The following is an 18,635-nucleotide window of genomic DNA, read 5'->3' as shown; positions in this document are numbered from 1 at the left end:
GGGGGGGGGGGGGGGGCTGCTGTCGAGTTTGAGCCCCTACTAGGGACAAGAGAAGCAGCCAGACAGCATCCCCTGCCCCCGTGTCTCCGTCTGGGGAGACGCACCCCCAGGAGGTGGGGGTCTTGCACGACTAGGCTGTAGCCGAAGGCACCCAGCACAGACCAGCCGATGGGGTAACAGCCTCAGCGAGGGTGAGGCCTGCCCAGGCCAGGCGCCTGCCGCCTGCTTGGCTCCTGGAGCGGGACCGAGCGCCCAGGGCTGAGAGCTGCTCTGTCAGGCCGTCCGGTCTCTGCGCCCGGCGATTGGCTGAGTCCTGCCCAGCGCCACCGTGGGACAGACGCTGCTTGAAGGACGGACAAGCCGCCTGCTGCTGGGGGCTTGAGGGAGGTCGCCAGCGAGCGCAGCCGGAGACTCTGCTTTGCTCCGGCACCCCCAGCCTGCCCCTCCCCCTTGGAAATGGGGAGCAGAGCTCTGCTTGCCTCTAGCTCCGGCCTCGCTGCCTGCCGCCCCCACGCTGGGCTCTTTGCCCCCGCACGGGCTGGGCGGGCTCGGGGACTCAGGCCCGCAGCTGTGCATGCACCCAGCCTTCTCCGCACAGGGGCCCAGACCCCCAGCACTTCCTGGCAAACGTGCTGCCTCTTCTCCAGCCAGGAATCCCCAAGGTCCCCCTGCCCGAACCCCTCCCTGGCACAGCCTGGGTGCGTGGAGCCCAGACGGCCGCTCAGGCCGTGGCCCGGGCTCCATGCCATGCCCAGACCCCACTGGGAGAAGCAAGAAGGGGCTGTGGAGCTCAGTGCTAGGGGCAGAGCCAGTCACGGGAGCTGCCTTTCCTTACTAGCGTCGGGGGACGGCCCACCAGGGCTCCCTGGTGCCCAGGCTGCGCGGCGAGGGGGGCAGCTCATCCGTAGGGAGCAGAGGGGCGTGCCCTGGCTCAGCGGGCGGCTGGCAGGCTCTGGCTGGGGCACAGCATGCTTGGAGCCAGGGGCTGCTGGATTCTGTTCCCTGCTCTGCGCCGGTGAGGCTCTGGCCCCTCTAACCTGCGCCACGGCCTGACTCTCCTCACCAGGGCGGCGCTCGCTGGTTCGCGGCTAAAGCGTGGCTCTGCTCTGGCCGCAGGCCCTGTGGAGCACGGCACAACACTGGCGGTTTCCCTGTTGCTTCCCCCCTCCCCATGCACACCCCCCATCTGCCCCTGCTCTGGGAGCTGCTTTCCCTCTTCTCCTTGCCCTGGTGTCTGGGCTTCCTTCCCGTGGCCAGTGGCAGGGTCCCTGGAGGCTCCCGCCAGTCACTGCTGCAGCCTGAGCTGGGACCCCGGCAAGTGTGGCCTGCAACCGGCCGAGCCAGAGCCGGTCCCGCCATGCTGCTGCCCTTCTCCAGGTTCCTGCAGCTCCGGCTCTGCTCCCGGCTCCTCCAGGCTGTAAAAAGCCTGCGCTTATCAGAACCGGCCTCGCCTGTTTGCCTCCCAGAGCCCGGCCCCCACGCCGGGCTTGTCGTGACTGGCATTTCCCTTCCCCGCTGCGGGAGCCACGAGTCTGGGGAAGCACAGCTGCTTTTCCTGCTCTGGGCTGCAGCCTGCCACCGCGAACCACCATGGGTACGTAGCCGGGGCCGCTGGGGCTCGTACGGCCAGGGCCAGCGCTCACGGGAACCGGCGGGCCAGGCGGCGGGGGCAGGAGACGAGTCTGGGGACACGTGGGAGGCTGCCCCCCCCCCGCCCCACGGGCACTCAGCCATCAACCCACAGGCGCCACCTTCACCCTTGTCCAGGACACCCAGGAGCGAGCCCGGGGCCGGGTGCTGCCCTTCCCCCACTGCGCAGTGGCAGTGAGTTACGTGGGCCATGGGGCGGAGAGCCTGGCTGCCCCCCAGCTGCTCTCAGCGTGTCCCTGGGGCTGGCGAACGAGCTGAGCTTCACGGCTCGTCTGGCTTCTGCAGGGACCCCCTGCCCGGCCGGCTCCATGGGGTGCTCGCCCCGTCCACACGCTGCTGGGGGAGAAGCCAGACTACTGCCCCGAAATGCTCAGTAATCTCCTGGCTGGGGGAATGCGCCCCCTTCCCTCTGGGGCCCGGGAGCGTGGTGCCCCCTTCCCTCTAGGCCTGCGCAAGTTATCCCCTGCTGCAGTGCCAGGCCCTGGACATTGCTCCGGCTCGAGGCCCTGCCCCCCTAGCCCCGGCCTGCCAGCCCCCAGACTCAGCCGGTCCCTGCCCCGAAGGGTGGCCACGCTGACCGAGGGGGGAGGCACTGCCCAGGCGAGCTCCAGCCCTGCCCCGCGGGCCCCAGCGGGCGGCTCTTTGAGAGGCTCCAGCCCCCTCTAGACGTGCCGGGTGGTGGCTGGGCAAAGCGGGGGCTCAGGGCCAGCCTCGTGCAGGACGCGCCGCTCTGCCCGGCCGTCTCAGCCACCTCTCTCCTGGCCCTAGGGGAGGCCCTGGTTCTGGCGGACTTTGCCGGGCAGCGGGGGGACGAGCTGCGGCTGCGAGCTGGGGACATCGTGCAGAAAGTGGAGCCGGGCCCGGAGGAGGGGTGGCTGCAGGGGGAGCTCGCGGGCAAGGCGGGACTCTTCCCCCGGCAGTTCGTGCAGGTGAGGGGGGGGGAGGTCGTCGGATCCAGCCGGGTGACGGAGGAACCCGCCCTGCCATCTCCTGCCCACCGCCTGGGCCCATCTCGCTGCTCCCGGCTGAGTCCACTTCCTGCGCAACGCGCCGGCCTGCAGAGCTGGCTTGGCAGCTTCCCAAAGCAAACCTGAGCTGGGTGGGGGAGTGTGTGCAGAGCCCCACGGCGGTGCCGCTCCCACGCCCTGCAGCCGGCTGGAACGCACGCACGCACAGCCATGCACGGCCATGCACACCCACAGGAGGTGCAGTCCCCGGCCTCCCACCGCTGGGCCCCGGGAGCAGGAATCGAGACAGCCCCCGCAGCTCCCTGCACCGTCCATGCGGGGGTGGGGGGAGACACTCAGCAGCACTGGCCATCAGTGGGCAGGTGCAATTCTCCAGTATCCCAGCATTCCCCTGGGTTTGCCTTCTCTATGGCGGGCAGGGCAAAGGGGCGTGGTTCCCTGGGCCACCCCTCCCAGCTCACCTATATAAGAGGAACAGCTGGCAGCTTTCCGCCTTCCGGGGGAGCTGCTGCCCCGATGGCTGCCCGGTGTGGGGGCTGCCGAGCCAGATGGGTGAGAGCCAGTGGGGGGAGCCGGCTCCCTTGGTAACCCGTGGCTGGAGGTTGCCCCGGGAGCAACGCTGTGTCCGAGGGGGACGGAGCAGCCTGAGCCCTCACCCTCCCTTGGGCAGGGCCTGCTCTGGATGATCCCGGTGGGGGTACCTCCAGCTACACGCACCCCATGAGCGGCAGAAAGCCTGGGGCTGAGGCTGGTTGGTGCTGGCTGGGTGGGGCTGCGTGTCTGCTGCACCGGCTGCTTTCTGCCGCTCATGGGGTGCGTGTATCTGGGGGGCCTCGGGGACGGGAATCCTGGTGTTTCATTGTGGGGCGTTGGGGTGTGAGAAGCTGTGGTGGGCTTCACGTCCCTCGGCTCCTTACCCGCTCTCTGCTCTGCCCGCCCCAGGAAATCCCAGCGTCTCTCCTGGCCGACGGCGGTCGGAGATGCCCCCGCTCCATCCGCAATGGTGAGTGGCTCGGTCGGGCACGAGGGGGCCCCCCCCGGGCAGGGCGTACCAGAGAATCAGCAGCTGGGGGGGCAGCGTAAAACACACCAGGCTCCCTCGCTTGCCAGGACCCTGGGGCCTGCCCCGCCAGGCGGGAGGGGGACTGGTGGGTGCCGTGGTAACGGGGGGGTGGGGGGCCACAATCTGAGGACGCAGGGTTTGGGGTTAGTGCGGATGCGCACTTGCAAATGGGGCTGTACCGGGAGAGGTGGGAGCTGGGCCCAGCGCTGGGTGCCAGGACGCCTGGGTTCCATTGTCAGCTCCCCAAAGTCTGCAGAGTCTCGAGGTGCTTCTGTTGGGGGGTTCGGGGGGGGGCTCGGTTGATCCGTTGGCCGTGCTGGTGGGGCTCCCATGCCCACTGCCGGCAGAGAGAGCATGGCCTTGGCTCTGCCTTTTTCACTGATGCAGCGTCAGCTGCCCGCCGCGGTCGCCATGGGGGGTGCCATGGTTGCCATGGGGGGGCGCCGTCACTCAGGAGCCTTCACGCATCAACCCCTGGCACCGCACAGGGCCCGCCCATGGCACTGTTGGTGACGCGCCGGCCCCTGATTGGCTGAAATACACAATGGGCCTGTTCTTCGAGCCAATGAGAGCTCACACCTCCCAATGGGGCTGGTGGGGCGGCAGCGTCTCTGCTGCACTAGGACTGGGAGGGAGGGAACCAGGCCACTGCCCCCTGCCCTGGCTGAGCTCCCTGCAGTGCTGCCCACCACGGGCCGGCAGCAACCACCCCCCAGTTCCTCAGCTGTGGGGCGCATTCGCTGCCTTCCCCGTAAGGGCCTGAGCCAATGACTGCACCTGCTGCCTTCCTGCCTTGCGCTCAGACCCTGCTGGGGGGTGTGGCTGGCTCCTGACGTGGGGAAGCAGCAGCACCCCCTGTTCATGCCCCACCACTGGAGTGTGCCAGGGCCTGACGGGACCCCCTGCCCTCCTGCTGGCAGGGCCTCAGTGCCCCTCCTGGGCTGGGAATCGGCATGGGGGGTGGGCTGGGGGAGGAGCGGAGCCCATGGGGGCTCGGGCAGGCTGTGAGAGGGACGGAAGTGGGGGTGGCCGGGGGGCAGTAGGAAGGCAGCCAGGTTTCTTGCTGGGGGGGGGGGGGATGGGAAATGGGCCTCCAACGCCCACCCCTGAAGGCTGCCATGGCCCTTGAGCAGGGAGGGATCTGCCTGGGGCACGGGGGCAGCAAGCGGGGTCCAGCCGTGCCCGGCCCCAGCACCTCTCTGGAGCTCAGCCCCTCTCCCATCCCTGCAGCCTGCTCTGCCTCCAGCGCCCGGCCCGGGGGGGGGAGGGCGCCTGCCCTACACGGCAAAGCAGCGTGCCATGGACGGAGCCATCTCCTGTAAGGGGGCTCGAGCTCCAGCTCCCGAAGGGGGGGGGAGGGGAGGGCTCGAACTGGGGGGTGGAACTAGTGGTGGTCTCCTGAGCTCCGCCCACAAGCCGAGCTCCGCCCACAAGCCAAGCTCCGCCCCCATGAAGCTGCAGACGAGGCTCCCACTCCCGACTCCTTCCATCTCCCTTCGTTGTCCAGCAGGCACATGGTGCTCAGGGCTGGGGGTGCTGAGGCCTGAGGAGGGGGTTCCCAGGAGCCCCGTCCAGGTGCGCCGGGCAGCCCCCCCCCGCGCTGAGCGCTGGTTTCTGGCTGCCTGCAGACTCCGGCAGGCTGCCTGCCTGGCTCCACGCTCGGCTCAGGTTTCCCAGCTTTCCCGGGAGGGCTGCAGACCTGGTTGTTCAGAGAAGGCTGAGATTGGGGGCAGAGGGGCCGGTTGGACAAGCGGCTGGGCGGCCCCAGGGTTTGCAGGGGGGCAGTGGGAGGAGGGGGAGTCCCCGTGCAGGCCAGATCCCCTTACAAGCTGGGACCCCAGCTTACCCCGCCAGCTGAGGTTGTCCATCGGGCTCCTGCCCACACATCAGCCCTGCGGGATGGGGCCCAGTCTCTGAGCTCTTCTCCCGGCAGGGCCCGGTGCAGCCCGTCCCGCAGCCTCCCCACCCCGCATGACATCTCTCTCCTGCTGTTCTCACGCCAGCGAAGAAGCCGCGGGTGCCAGGACAGCGCTGGTGCCGGGCGAACTTCAGCTATACCCCGGAGAAGGAGGACGAGCTGCAGCTGCAGGCCGGGGAGCTGGTGCAGATCCTGGAGGAGGTGAGCAGGGGTGGGGGGCACCTGCCGGAGCCAGGGAGCAGAGAGCAAGGCCCACGTGCCTGGGCATGGCAGTCCAGGGGCGAGGGGAGGGAGGCTGGAGCCGTGGGTCGCGGCTGGCGGGTTATTTCCAGCCATTGGCACCCGCTGTATGGCTGGGTGGGGCTTGGGGCGCTGAGCCTGTCTCCCCCCCGCAGATCGAGGACGGCTGGTGGCTGGGCAGGAAGAACGGCCGGGTTGGTGCTTTCCCCTCCAACTTCGTCCAGGAGCTGCCCCCAGGTAGGAGGGAGCTGGGAGCAGCCGTGGGGCTGGGGAGCTGGGGCTGGGGAGCGCCAGGCCTGTCTCCCTTCCGCTGCCCTGACCCTCCCGCAGCAGCCGATGCCCTGTTGGGGGGCTGGTCTGGGAAGGCCCCAGGGTGCTTCCGGGGAGCCGAGGGGCTGGTTTGCGCTGTGCAAACCCTCGTGCGGCCACACCGGGCACCAGCCCAGCTCGCACTGGTGTAAGTGGCTCCAGCCCAGGGGGGGAATCCCCTGTGCCCGGGGGAGCTGAGCCAGCGCTGGCAGGCTGCCGGGCGCTCTGGGGTCAGGTCAGTGTCTGTGCCCCCGGCAGAGGGGCCGTGGAGCCCCAGGAGCCCCGAGATAACCCGCCCCCCCCCTTGCTGTGTGCAGGGCCGACAGCCCCAGAGCCCCTCCTGCAGACAGGGGCTGGGAAGCAGCGGCTGAAAGTGACGGATGAGACCTGCCTGGAGAAGGAGAAGGTGAAGGGGTGGGTGGGACTGTCCTGGGATTCACCTTCCCCAGGATTCCCTCCCCCCCAGCCTCGGAGAGCAGCCCCAGAGACAGGCTAGCTGGGGGCCGGACCTGGGGTTTCCTGGGCCCAGGCCATGGCCGGGCGGGCTGGTGCTGGTGGGAGCTTGCCCAAGGGAAGGGTGCAGGGAGGGTGGGGTCCCCGGGCCCTGCCAGGCACTTGCCGGCTCCCCCAGGCTTGCATGGGCCCAATGTGCTGCGGCTCTGGGAGGCGGGGGGCAGTGGGGGTGTCTGTCCCCACTCTGGGGTGTTCTTGGGGGTGGGGCGTGTGGAAGCTCAGTGCTCTGGGCACTCCCCTTCCCCCCAGTCTGCGTGAGCCCCCCACTCCCCAAATGCTAACGAGCCCCACGTCTCCTCCGCAGATGGAGCCCCCCAAGACGCTGGAGAAACCTGGCCCAGCGGCCCAGAGCCCCCCACCCAGCCGCGCCCCGCAGCCGTGTGAGTGACTCTCCCCCATTCCCCCCCCCCCGAGTCTGCTGCCCCTCAGCTGTGTCCCCCGTGGGGCCCTATCTGCGGAGGGGCTGCCCCTGTGCTGTGGGGGATGGGAAGGGCCCCCACAACCCTCAAGAGTCCTCCAGGAGTGAGTCCCAGCCGTTGCTGGGGCAGGACCTTGCCCCCCCCCCCCGCTGGCCTCCAGCCCAGGGGAGCTTCTTGCCAGGGCGAAGACCTGGCGTCCAAGGCCCCCAGGCCTGCGCGCCCGCAGCATCCGCAGGGTGGGAGCGTGGCCCCTTCCCCGGCCCCCCCGAGTTTCTGCAAAGCGCCAGGCACTGGCTGGGTTCGCTGGGCTGGGTCGCAGAGCTCCCCGGGGGGGGGGGGGGGGGGGGGGGGGGGGGGGGTCCTCTCCCCATCAGCAGCACAGCGCCCACCCCCCTTCGCCGGCGACCCTGTGGGGCTTTCCTCTGAGCCCCTCCCCTCCCGCGCAGGCGGCGAGTTCGAGTGCTGCCAGGCCATGTTCGACTACGCGCCGGAGCTCCCGGACGAGCTGCGGCTGAAGAGAGGCGACGTGGTTCTGGTTCTCCGCAAGGTGAGTGTGGGGGGGCGGGGGGTGAGCCCAGGGGAGCCGGGGTTGGTGGGGGGCTGCCAGGCGAGCTGTAAACCCCCCTGGGGGGTGCTGATGTTCTGGGTAGCTCACAGCCCCCGCGCAGCTGCCTGCCCCCCAGCCAGGGAGCGGCTCACTAGTGTGTCACTTGCCCATCACGGTGGCCTCTGGGCATGACACCGGGGACAGGCAGCCGGCAGCCCTGGCCCCTTTGCTCCACCGACCCGATGGGGGAACCCCAATGATGGAGCCTGGCGCTGGGGTCCTCTGGGTCTCAGCCCCCCAGCTCCGTTGTGCTCTGCCCCCTAGACGCCCCGTCCTGGCCAGCACCGCCAGAGGGGCTGCGAACCCCCCGACTGGCTGCCCGGGATTCACAGGGAGCCCGGCCCAGCCGCTCTTGGTCCCGGCACCGCTGGCTGCGGCTTCTGGGGGAAGGTTCCAGTCCCAGCCCTCCGGCAGCGCAGGGACCCGCGGCATTCGGGGCTCTGCTGGGTGCGCGCGGGAGCAGGGGCAGGCGGGACTGGGGCCCTGTGGCCTGGCGTTGGCCCCCTGTGCTCTGCGGTGTCTGAGCCTCTGCCCGGGCGCTGGGCCATGCCCTGCCTGAGCCGGGCGCTGCCTGCCCCTCTTGCAGGAGACGGAGGACGAGGGCTGGTGGGAAGGGGAATGTGACGGCGCCAGGGGCTTCTTCCCCGATAACTTCGTGATGCTGCTGCAGCCCCTGGGGCCAAAGGTGAGTGGCAGGCGGGCGCCCCCCGCCTCGGGTTGGTTGGGGGGGGGGTCTGGGGGGTGGGAGGTGCAGGCCTCGGGGCAGGGGCTGTGACGCAGGAGTTGGAGACTTGGGCAAACAGCTCCTGCCCCAAGTAGGAATCCCCCCAGGCCATGGTGCAGCGGTAACAATCCACCCCCAGCTCGGCTCTGCCCTCCTGACCTGGGACCCTGGCTCCCCCCTGCGCCTGGCAGCACCCCTCCCCAGAGCTGCCCAGGGGGCAGGAGCCCAGGAGGCACCTGGCTGGGCGTGAGCCGGGGCGGCGGGAGGGAATCCTGCCCGGCTGCAGGGAAGCCAAAGGCCCGTCTTCCCACCCTGTGCGAGCGCCTGGCCTCGGCGCGATCCCTTGGAGAGCCCCGGGCGTGAAGGAGCGCCACGCCGCGCCCGGCTCAGTGAACACCGGGGCAGAGAACGGCATGCTACAGGACGCCGGGGGGCCATGTTCACCCCCACCCCCAGCTCATCGTGCTCTGCTCTCTTGCAGATGAAGGCTGCGGTGCCCGCGCGGAGCCAGGAGTCCAGTAAGTCGGGTGCCCGCAGCGGGGGGGGGATCGGAGCTGGCAGGGTGCCCAGCGGTCAGCCCTGCCCTAGCGAGGCAGACACCACGGAGGAGTGCCTGGCTCCCGCCCGGTGCCATCGCCAACCGGGGGCCGAGTCGGAGGCAGGCCGAGGGGCCGGCATGGCTACCTGGGGTCCTGCCAGCCCCGGAGGCCGGGTTGGCCGTGGGCTCGCCAACAGAGCAGCTGGGGTGCCCGAGGCGGCTCCGAGCAGTCTGCGCGTGGCCCGGGAGGCTCAGAGGCTCTGCCGGCTGCGTGGCGCGCCAGGCTGGCTGGCTTTGGGTAGCGGAGCAGGGGCGCTCGCCGGGCCGCGCTGCTGGCAGAGGCTCCTGAGCTGCAGAGACCGGTGCGCGCTGCCTCTGTGGCTTCCTTTCCCCCGAGGTGCCGGTTTCCTCCTGCGTCACGTGCCCCGGGCACCGGGGCCGAGCAGCAGCCTGGGGGCGGGGGGGCTGGCTGTGAGCAGCGCGCCAGGGAGCAGCGGGCAGGTGAACGTGGCGGGCGGGCGGAGGCTGGGCCCAGGAAGTCACCCTGCAGACAGCCGGGGAAGGTCCCGTGCGCGGCGGTGCTGGGAGGTACCCGCGGCCCCTCGGCTCGCCGCGCTGGCTGGGGCATGTGTGTGACGCGGGGAGCGGAGCCGTCCCTCCGCCGGGCGAGCCAGCGAGCAACCGCCGGCTGGTGACAGCCCTGTGCCCCGGGGGATCCCGACGTGCTGGGCGTGGAGGAGCTGCCTTGGGGGTGGGGTGCGCAGCGGCTGCCCCGGGGGGGCCCCGGCAGTCTGCGTCCCGGCGGCTCCCAAAGCGTTGTCTCCTCTCGGCTGGGCCAGGAGCTGACGGTGGGTGGGCCCCCTGCCCAGCCCGTCCGTCGGCCCCGCTCGGCTCCCTTGGCGCCTGCCTCCGTTCGGCCGCGCGGGTTGTTGCTGGGGGTGGGGGGGTTGCGGGGGGCCGGCTGCCCCAGGCTGGCATCTGCTGAGAATTGGCAGCTGAGCCCCACTGCCGGCCGGGATGGTTCTGGCGCCATCCCGTGGGTCTGCCTGGAGGGGCTCGTATCGCCCCGGCCCCGGTGGCACAAGCCCCTGCGTGGGGGCCAGGCGGGAGGCGTTGGCGCGGCTGCGTGGCAGGTGCTGCCGGGCGCCCCAGCGGGTGGCTGTGATTTGTGCGAGCCCTCTGCGGACAGGCCCTGGCTTAGCGGCGGGGCTGGCTGGGAGCCCAGCCGCCCACACCATCCTGCCGGGGCAGCTGGGGTCAGCGCGGCTCTGGGGAGAGCCAATGGGGCTGCCCTGCTCTCACGGGGTGTAACCTGTCCCCAGGGCCCAGCGGCCCCTGAGCTCTGGGGGGAGGGGCTGGGGCTGGCTCGTGTGGCGGGGCTGGCGGGGGCCGGGGGGAGACGCTGGTGCAGCAGTTCGCGGAGGAAGTGCAGGCTGCAGACACCAGCTCTGGCTGGGGAACGGGGCCTGCACACGAGGGCGGGTGGAGCTGGGTTTGTAGCTGCGGCGGGAGGTGCTCGGAGCTGTCTGCGGGCTGGGCTGGCCTCCATCCCACCATGGGGGGGGTTCAGACTCTGGGTGTACTTTGGGGGCACCTTGGGCTCTGAGATCCCAGCTGCTGCATGCACCCCCGGGGCAGTGCCCGGCTCCCCATCCTGGTGCCCCGGGGCACAGTCCGTCTCCCCCGGCCCTGCGCTCCCGCCCGGCAGGGGAGCATCCACCCTGGCAGTGCAGCCCAGATCCGAGCCAGCACGGAGCCCGGCTCCCGCCCCGTCCCCTGCAGCAGCTCGGGCCCCTCGGGCTGTCGCCAGCCCTGCCCCGCCCAGGTGCCGGGTGCGAGGCAGCTTCCCGGATGAGCCACGCTGAGCTGTGTGGGCGTCAGCCCCGGGCCTCTGACTCGCTCGCCACCCGCCGACGGGGAGCTGCCGGAAATGCTCAGCCAGCCTCTCGCCGGGGCGCCTGGGCCCCAGGGGAGCTCGAGACGCCCTCTCAGCCCCAGCCCTGAGTGGACCGGCAAGGGCCGTGCGTGCGAGCGGGGCTGACCCTGGGGGCAGGGGCGCCCCCATGTTTGGGGCCAGGTTCAACTGCCCCGGGGGCGAATGGGGAGCTGCGCCGGGGCAGCCGGTGGGACTTGCTCTGGTGTAACCGAAACACCCCGCGCTTCCCCGGCGTGACTGCGGGGTGCCCCGTGTAAAGGGTGGAGGTGGCACGGGGGCAGCCAGCCCTGGCCCGGCAGGAAGCGATGGGGGCCGGGGGTGGATGGAGCTGGTCCCAGCCCGGGAGGCAGCAGGGCTGGCTGCCCCGCGGGGTCCTGGCGTCTGCTTAGGCCAGGGGGTCCCAGGCCCAGCTGCCCCTCCAAAGAAGGGCCTTGGGCCAGACCCGGCTGGGGGTTAGCAGGGCTGGGGGTGCAGGGGTGGTGCCCCCCAGTCAGCCAGTGCATCATTCTCCGCTTGCTCCTCTCCGCCAGTCTTCAAGCTAGAGAAGAAAGTCTCCAGCGCCAGCAGAGCGGAGCAGCAGCCCCCCCACGAGCCCAAAGGTAAGGGCGGGCAGCGGGAGGGCAGGGCAGGGCCGGGTCAGGCCAGGGAGCTGCCCGCCTGCCTGGCTGGACCGGCCGAGGGTGCTGGGGGAAGAGCCACGTCTCCGTCCTGGGTGCGTGACACCTGCCAGGGAGTTACCCACCTCCACCGCTGGGCTGCCCCCCATTCCAGGAGGGCCTGTGCCGTGGGGCCCCGCTGGCTGCCAGGCGCCTCTCGTAGAGGTGGGGCGTGAGGGACTAGCGCTGATACGGCAGCTGCGTCTGCCCCCTGCCCCACGGGGTGCCCCGGGCAGCAGGCCGTAGCTTTCCCTCCCCTGGCCCCGGGCAGGCGGCTCAGGATCCCCCGCTCAGATGGGAGCTGAGGGGAAGGGCACTGCCCCGGGACGTGCAGAGCGGGGCAGCTGGCAGCTCTGTGCCTCCTACTCCAGGCCGTAGCCCGCCCGCCCGCCTCTGTCCGTGCCCCCGGCCTGGCTCCAGGCGTCTCCGTGCGGCTTCCGAGGCAGCTGGCCAAGGGCTGGGTGAGAGGCCAGGGCGCAGCTGTCAGTGTGACCTGCCATGTGCAGCACCTGGCGCGGGCCGGGGAGTCACCGCGGCTTGCTGCCAATCTGCCAGCCGGGCCCAGGGGCTGAAACGCTCTGTAGCTGCTTGGCACAAACCAGGGCTATGCCAGGCTCCACACTTACACGTCCCCAGGGGTCAAACGCCACCGGCCCTCGGCTGAGGATGCGCCTCCGCGGGGGACCCAGCCGCTATGGGGCCACGGGCCCTCGGCCTCTGGGAGCCGTCCTGGGACCCAGGCTACCAAATGGCCTCCCAGCCACGATGGCTTGTGGTCAGCCGTGGCCTGGGAGTGGTAACTTCTGAGCCCCCCTGACCGCCCACTGCTCCCTCTGCCCCCAGAGCCCAAGCCGCAGAAGAAGACGGACCCGCCCAAGATGAGCCTCCCGGCCCCCAAGAAAATGGCTCCGGCCCCTCCCGTTCCAGCCAAGTCCAAACTGGCCTCCAGCCTTGTCAGCAGGTGAGAAGCCCAGCGCCCCCCAGGCAGAGGGCAGGCTTGGGGGGGGAGGGAGGGCGGCAGGAGGCCCTGTGGGCTGCTAGCCAGAGCCGCTCTAACGTGTGGGAATGTCTCTGCCGTCGCTAGGCCCCCCTGCACCCCGACGCACTGTGCCGCCGCCAGCGGGGAGAAGAGCAAGCCCAGGGACCCAGGTAACCCTGTTGCACATCGCTGGGCAAGTGGCAGCCTCCCCTCGGCACCGTCTGCCCCAGGCGAGACGGAGGGTGTTTATTGGGGCAGGACTGGTACCTCCAGTGCCTCCAGCGCGCCCTGGCCCGGGCTCCTCCTGGCCGCTGGAAGGGAGGAAAGTGCTGGGGTTTGTGTGTGCGGAGCCCACCTGGTGCCATGGGGCCCCTGCGCCGGCTCGCCCGGCCGAGCCACTTTGGGGAACCCAGGAGTCCTGACTGCCAGGCCCTTGAATCTCCCCTTCCCGTCGGGCGCCGGGGCAGGGCATGCCCGTCGGGATGCGGCGCGCGTCCGTCCCCCGGCCAGCACAGCTTGGACATGGCGGAGTCCTAGCGCCCGAAGCCTCCCCCAACCCCTGAAGCTCTGGGCGTCCCCAGAGTCCGGCTCCATCTGCATTTGCTGATTTGAGGGGGACGGGGGACGGGGACTGGTGCCTCTTGATTCTGCAGATGCCAGTTGCTTCGATGCCGTCCTGGTCTCCAACGCCAAGCTGAGCCACCCCACCGCGGCCCGTCCCAAAATGCCAGGCAGGAAGCTGCCCAGCCAGCCAACCCCTCGGTCTGTGGTGAGTGCCGGAGCAGTGTCCTCGCCGGGGAGCAGGGGACGGGAGGCCAGGCCAGACTCGTGCTGAGCTGCCAGGCGTGCTCTTCGTGCTGGGGTTGCTGCCCACAGCGGCTCCGCCCGGATTGCCTTGTGCCCGCAGGGGCCCTGTGCCGCTCCCTGACCCGCAGAGGTGGCTACGTGCTGCAGGCTGCACCTGCCCCGCTGCGCTGGGGGGCAGGGGGATGTCCCCCCTCTGAGCCGGCAGGGGCTGGTGTGCACTCAGCGCTGGGTGGGGCGGGGCGGGGCGGGGCGGGAGGACCCCCAGCCTCGGCGCCGACTGGTGTGAAAGGCACTGGAGAGCTGGGGCGGGAAGCCATGGGCCAGTGCCAGGCGTGGTGGGATGGCCGGCCCGTGGGAGCGGGGTCGGGTGAAGCGAGGGAGTCGGGACCCCTGCCCCAGCGTGTAAACAGGAGCCACCCTCCCAGGCTGAGCGGAGAGGGAGAGGAGAAGCCGGAAAGCGGGGTGCCAGTCAGTCCCGCCTCGCTGTCAGGGTCACTGGAGCATGTGGGGCAGCCAGGGCGGGGGCCATTTCCTGGGTGCCGCGCTAGGGGTCAGGGGAGCTGCACCTGAACCACCTCTCTGACCCCTCTGGGGAGCCCCCCACTTGGGCCGGGTGCTCGGCCAGCTGAGCAGAAGACGCAGCGTGGGCGGCACCAGGGCCGGCTCCGCGCATCTGTCATGGCCTGTACGAAGCACCCAAGGGCAGGACCCGGTCCGTCCTGGGCCTGGCAGCCGAGGGGGCCGGCTAGCCCCTGAGGGGAGGTGGGTGCCGGCGACCTGCCGCGCTCCCCAGGCAGTGCCTGCCCAGCCGCTCGGGGGGTGGTAGGTGTGGGGTGCAGGGCTCCGGCTCCCCACTGCGCAGAGCGCCTGGCTGCCCCGCTTGGGCTCATTCCCCGTCCGTTCTGCTCCTGCCGCAGGGCAAGGAACCGCCGGTCTCCACCAAGAGCAGCGTGCAGGCCAGCGAGCCGCAGCCCCCAGCGGGCCCCCCCAAGGAGCAGGAGAAGCTGTCTCTGGAGGAGCTGAAGGCCGAAATCCGGTCCCTGCAGATCCTGATGGACCTGATGAGGGTGCAGCACCAGTGAGTGGGGCTGGGTGTGGGGCAGGTGGGGCCGCTGGAGCCCTGGAGATACTGATCCCAGTGGCTGAGATGGCCAGCCAGAGACCCCCAGCCGCCTGCTGCATCCCCCATCCCCAGGGGACGGCACCGCCGTGCTGGCGGCGGGAGGGGAGACGTCTTCCTAGCCATGCTCAGAGCTGCCTGTCTCCCGGGCAGTCGGGCTGGTGGCACTGCCCACAGCGGCCTGGGCCCCGGCCTGCCCTGCAGCCTGCGTGCACGTCTCCCCTGGCTGGGAGCTTGCGGCCGGCGACGCAGCGAATCGGCCCAGGGCGCTGCGGCTGGAGGGGGCGTGATGTCCTGATGTCACCGCCCTGCTTGTACGGAATCAGGTGGCTACTGGGACCCTCCTCTGGCCTTGGGGAGATCGGGGGTTGGAGCTGAGCTTCATGGGGGTCCCCCCTGCGTCTCCTGAGCCCAGCCCAGCCCCTGGACTCTGGACTCAGGCCAGCTCCGTTGCTTCTCGTGGGCTCGAGCGACAGCCGGAGGAGCTGGGTGCTCCTGGGGCCCACGTGCCTGGGGTGAGGACTTGGAGCTGGCTGAGGTCCTGGCCCTGGGCCCCTGGAGAGCCAGCCCCCGCCAACGCCGCGCTGCCCTTTGCAGGAGGGACATGGAGGAGCTCCGGATGGAAATGAAGGAGGAGCGGGCCAAGCGCATGGCGCTGCAGGTGAGAGCAGTGCTGCATGGGAAATTTGGACCCCCCGGCCCTCTCTCACTGGGATCCCACAGACCCATGGCCTGTCATCGGGGTGCTGATCACTCCTCCCCCCCCCGAACCTCCCACTCGCCTGCTGCTGCTGCGGGGAGCTCCGTGATAGCAGCTGGTCCATGGCCAGCAGGGAGTGCCAGGCCGGGGGCGCCCAGCGCTGGAGGGGAGCGTGTCCGAGGGCTCTGAGCTTGGGGCTGGATCTAGAAGTGTTAACAGCTGAGCAGGGTAACTACCTCTGGTGCCAGATACCGCTCGGCTGGGCGCTGGCTGCAGAGCGACCCTGGCCGTCCCCTCCTGCACGGCTGCCACCAGTAACCGGGGGCCCGGCTGACGTGCTGCTCTCCACGAAGGGCTCGGAGACGCCCCTTGCGAGCCATGGGCCGGGGCGTGGGGCTGGGCTTTGCCCTGACTTCCCTTCGCTCTCCGTCGCAGGTGGAAATCCAGAGCGTGCGGCAGACGCCTGCCCTGGAAGGAGCGGGGGTGGCTGGGCCGGATAGCGACGTGGAGGAGCCGCCGGCCGTGCTGTGACGTCCCCCGTGCACACGCCTCGCTCCGCAAACTCTCCCGGGGCTGTTAAACTGGCATGAGAATCGCTGGCTGCTGATCCCCCTTGGTGTGTCTTCACCCCGAGGGCCCGATCCCCGCCCCAGCTCGTGAGGAGACGGCCCAGCGCCCCGCCAGCTTGTCTCCTGCTGCGTCTGCTCGCTGGCCCGGCAGGATCTCCGGGCCACGCAGCACCTTTGCCCCGGGGGGTCCCGTTGTCCCAGGGGCCGCGCCAGAGCTCAGCTGACTCTCTGGAGGGTGTTGGCTTCCTGCTGGGCAGCACAGGGGGCCCTGCCAGTGGAGTCAGTGAAGCCCTGGCAGGCCCGGGGCATGGGTGTTAGCAATGCCCGGGGCCTGGCCCTGCCAGCGGGGCTGGCTGCTGCCCGGAGGTACCCCGCACTGAGCAGTCCTCTCCCTCCGGGCCCCGGCACCTGCTCACCCTGAACCTCCTGCACAAAGGCTGAAGCAGGGCCCTCCATGCCCCCGCCCCATGGCCTGGTAGCATCAGCCCATCCCCAGAGACGCGTCCTGAGCCCCAGGCTCCCCCCGCCACTGGACCTGTCCACGGCTCGCGCTGCGCTCGTCCACATGCTGCTCCATTGTGACTCCCCAGCGCTGCCCTTTCCGGGGGGTGGGGGCGGGAAGTAGCCACCTGGAGCCCAGCCCTAAATCCCCCCATAACCCTAGCCCTGAATCCCCCGGGGGCTGCTGATGCTGACGGCACCAGCCCTGTCTGCCACGCCCAGCCCTGGGGTCACCTGCCTTGTGGGGCCCCGGCTCAACCCCATGCAGGGTCTGACTAGACACGGCTAACAGGGTTTGAAACTGCTTCGCCCTAGTGCAGACAGCACTCTGCGTCTTCCCTGGGGAGCGCCCCCCCCAGCAGCATGTGTTGCATCTTGCCCTGGCCACACTAGGATGCTAAATGTGCTGGTGGAGCCAAGCCTGGGCCAGCCATGGGCCCTGCAATCCTCCTCCTGCTCACCTGTGATAACTCGGGCGGGCTGGACCCGAATGGCCTCGGAGCAAACGCTTGTGTCCTGTCTGCACTCGGACTTAGCCGCGCTAGTGAACACGTGTGACAACACGACCGAGTCGGTGTCCGTGGAGCGGCTCTGCCCTCTGCTCAGCCCCCTTCCCATCAGGACCCGTCCACCCTCTCTGCCTCTGCTAATCCTGAGAACGGGGAGTTTCTCCCTGCACTGCCCCCGGGGGCTGTTCCTGCTCTGCTTGTCTGACGGGTGAGGTGGGGGAGCACGTGCCTCGCCCCCCCACACCGGCTGCCCCACAGCACCACAGCCTGAGTTTTAAAAACCATTTTATAAATACTGTGTAATATTTTAATAAACTATTTTTATACAAATCGTAGCCGCTGCCTGGCTGGTGAAGCGTTTGTTAGGGCAGCACCTGTGCTGTGCAAGGCGCTGTACGGACTGGAGGGGAAAGCCGGTTCCAGCCCTGATGAATTGGAACAGGCTGGCCAGAGGCGAAGTGCTGGGGCCTGGAGCGCGGGAGCACGCAGGTTAGCTGCACTCGGTGCACGTCCCAGGGCTGGGGGTCGGGGGCCAGGCGACGTCAGTCGGGTTTTCTTTGCCTGGTTAAAGGGCAGGCTCTGGCCTAGCGCTTTCCCGGCGCCCTCCTGGCAGGGCAGGTGGATCAGCTCTGATCCAGGAAGCGCCCCAGGAAGGTCTGGCAGCGGCTGCTCCGTTGCCTGCAGTGCGACCGCTCCCGGTGTCGGGGCCTAGTCGGCGCCGGCAGGGAGAGCCGAACCTGGCCCTGGGCGAGCGGGTCACGTTCTCTCCAGGAGCCAGCGGGGGGGGGCCCAGCCACGGGGCGCCATGCACAGCTGCCCTGGGCTGGGGTGCAAGGGCAGGCGGCTGGCTCCAGCTCCTGTCCCCTCCCTCCACAAAGGCACCCGGCGCCCCTTCTAGCTCCCTCCTTCCTCCGCAGCGAGCCGCTTACTGGATCCTGGCCGGGCGGCCCCCATCGCCTCCTAGCTGTCAGCCTGGCACCCCTCCCCTCCCCCCGAGCCCTCATTCCTTGGGGGTGGGGGGTCCACCTGGCACTCAGCCCCCTCCCCGTGCCCTTGTTTAGCTCGGCACAGGTCCACGCAAGCCTTCCTGCATTCTTGGCAGCCTGCTTGCCTGGGGGCCAGGAGGGCACATCTGGAACACATCTGGGTCCTGTTACAGCTGGAGGCCAGGGGCTGGGCCCTGGGAATGAGCTATTTTTATACAGTGGCTGGGGGAGGGAGGGAGGAAGGGGGGGAGACAGGGGGCTGGGCAAGGTCTTGTTCTTCTCCCACTTGCAGAAATGGGGGGGGGCTGCCCCGGGAACCCCCAGCAGAGCCCCCGGGGCCTGGGGGAGGCAGTGCCAGCCTGGGCCGGGCTCAGCACAGCTGCGGCTGTTCGGACCGGGCCAAAGCCAGGCTCTGCTCACGCTCCTTGTTCCCGGGCAGGAGGCGGCGTGGGCGGCCGGTGGTGAGCGCCCGCCTCGTGCCGCCATGTGGCAGTGCAGGGGCCACGGCAGGTGTGAGCCGCTGGCAGCGAGCGGCACACGGCCCTCTCCCCACCCGGGCCGAGGGGCTGACGGGGGGCAGGCCAGGGGTGCAGGGAGCCTCCTGCAGAAACCCTGCCACCTCCTCGGGGGGCAGCGCAGGGGAGGCCCTGGCCTGGGCTTACAGGAGGCCCTGAGCAGCCAGCAGCGCTGGCCGGGACGCGGCGCGAAGTGTGAAGGGCAGGCTGGGCGGGGGGTGACTTTGCCATGGCCTATGAAACCAGCCCCAGCCCCGGGCGCTAGGAGCTGCTCAGAGCTGGGGCCAGCTGGATGAAGCCCTGCCTGCTGGGCCTACCCCCGCTGCTGCCAGCCGGCCCAGCAGTGGCGGGAGCCCCCCCCCCGGCCTGTGCAGGAAGCAGGAGTGACGGATGGGCCGGGTCAGCGGC

The 18,635-nt window shown here is 70.3% G+C and overlaps 1 protein-coding gene across 1 annotated transcript; it reads left to right on the top strand.

Annotated features, from left to right (window-relative positions):
- Window positions 1-1,357: 1,357 nt before the first annotated feature.
- SH3D21 (SH3 domain containing 21) lies at window positions 1,358-17,316 on the top strand. Its single transcript, XM_067533768.1, has 17 exons — window positions 1,358-1,594; window positions 2,214-2,579; window positions 3,561-3,621; window positions 5,685-5,800; window positions 5,995-6,076; window positions 6,466-6,554; window positions 6,966-7,041; window positions 7,527-7,627; window positions 8,274-8,372; window positions 8,893-8,929; window positions 11,416-11,484; window positions 12,385-12,502; window positions 12,626-12,690; window positions 13,174-13,289; window positions 14,245-14,405; window positions 15,045-15,108; window positions 15,583-17,316. Exons 1-17 carry the CDS (start codon window positions 1,358-1,360, stop codon window positions 15,676-15,678), a joined length of 1,953 nt encoding a protein of 650 aa, XP_067389869.1. The 3' UTR covers window positions 15,679-17,316.
- The last annotated feature ends 1,319 nt before the right edge of the window (window positions 17,317-18,635 follow it).

The sequence above is a fragment of the Emydura macquarii genome, unplaced genomic scaffold (assembly GCF_026122565.2).
Source record: "Emydura macquarii macquarii isolate MOO-44397 ecotype Brisbane River unplaced genomic scaffold, CSIRO-AGI_Emac_v2 contig_3348, whole genome shotgun sequence".
In the NCBI taxonomy this organism is placed as follows: domain Eukaryota; kingdom Metazoa; phylum Chordata; order Testudines; family Chelidae; genus Emydura; species Emydura macquarii.
This window is presented reverse-complemented; position numbering and strand designations above follow the sequence as displayed.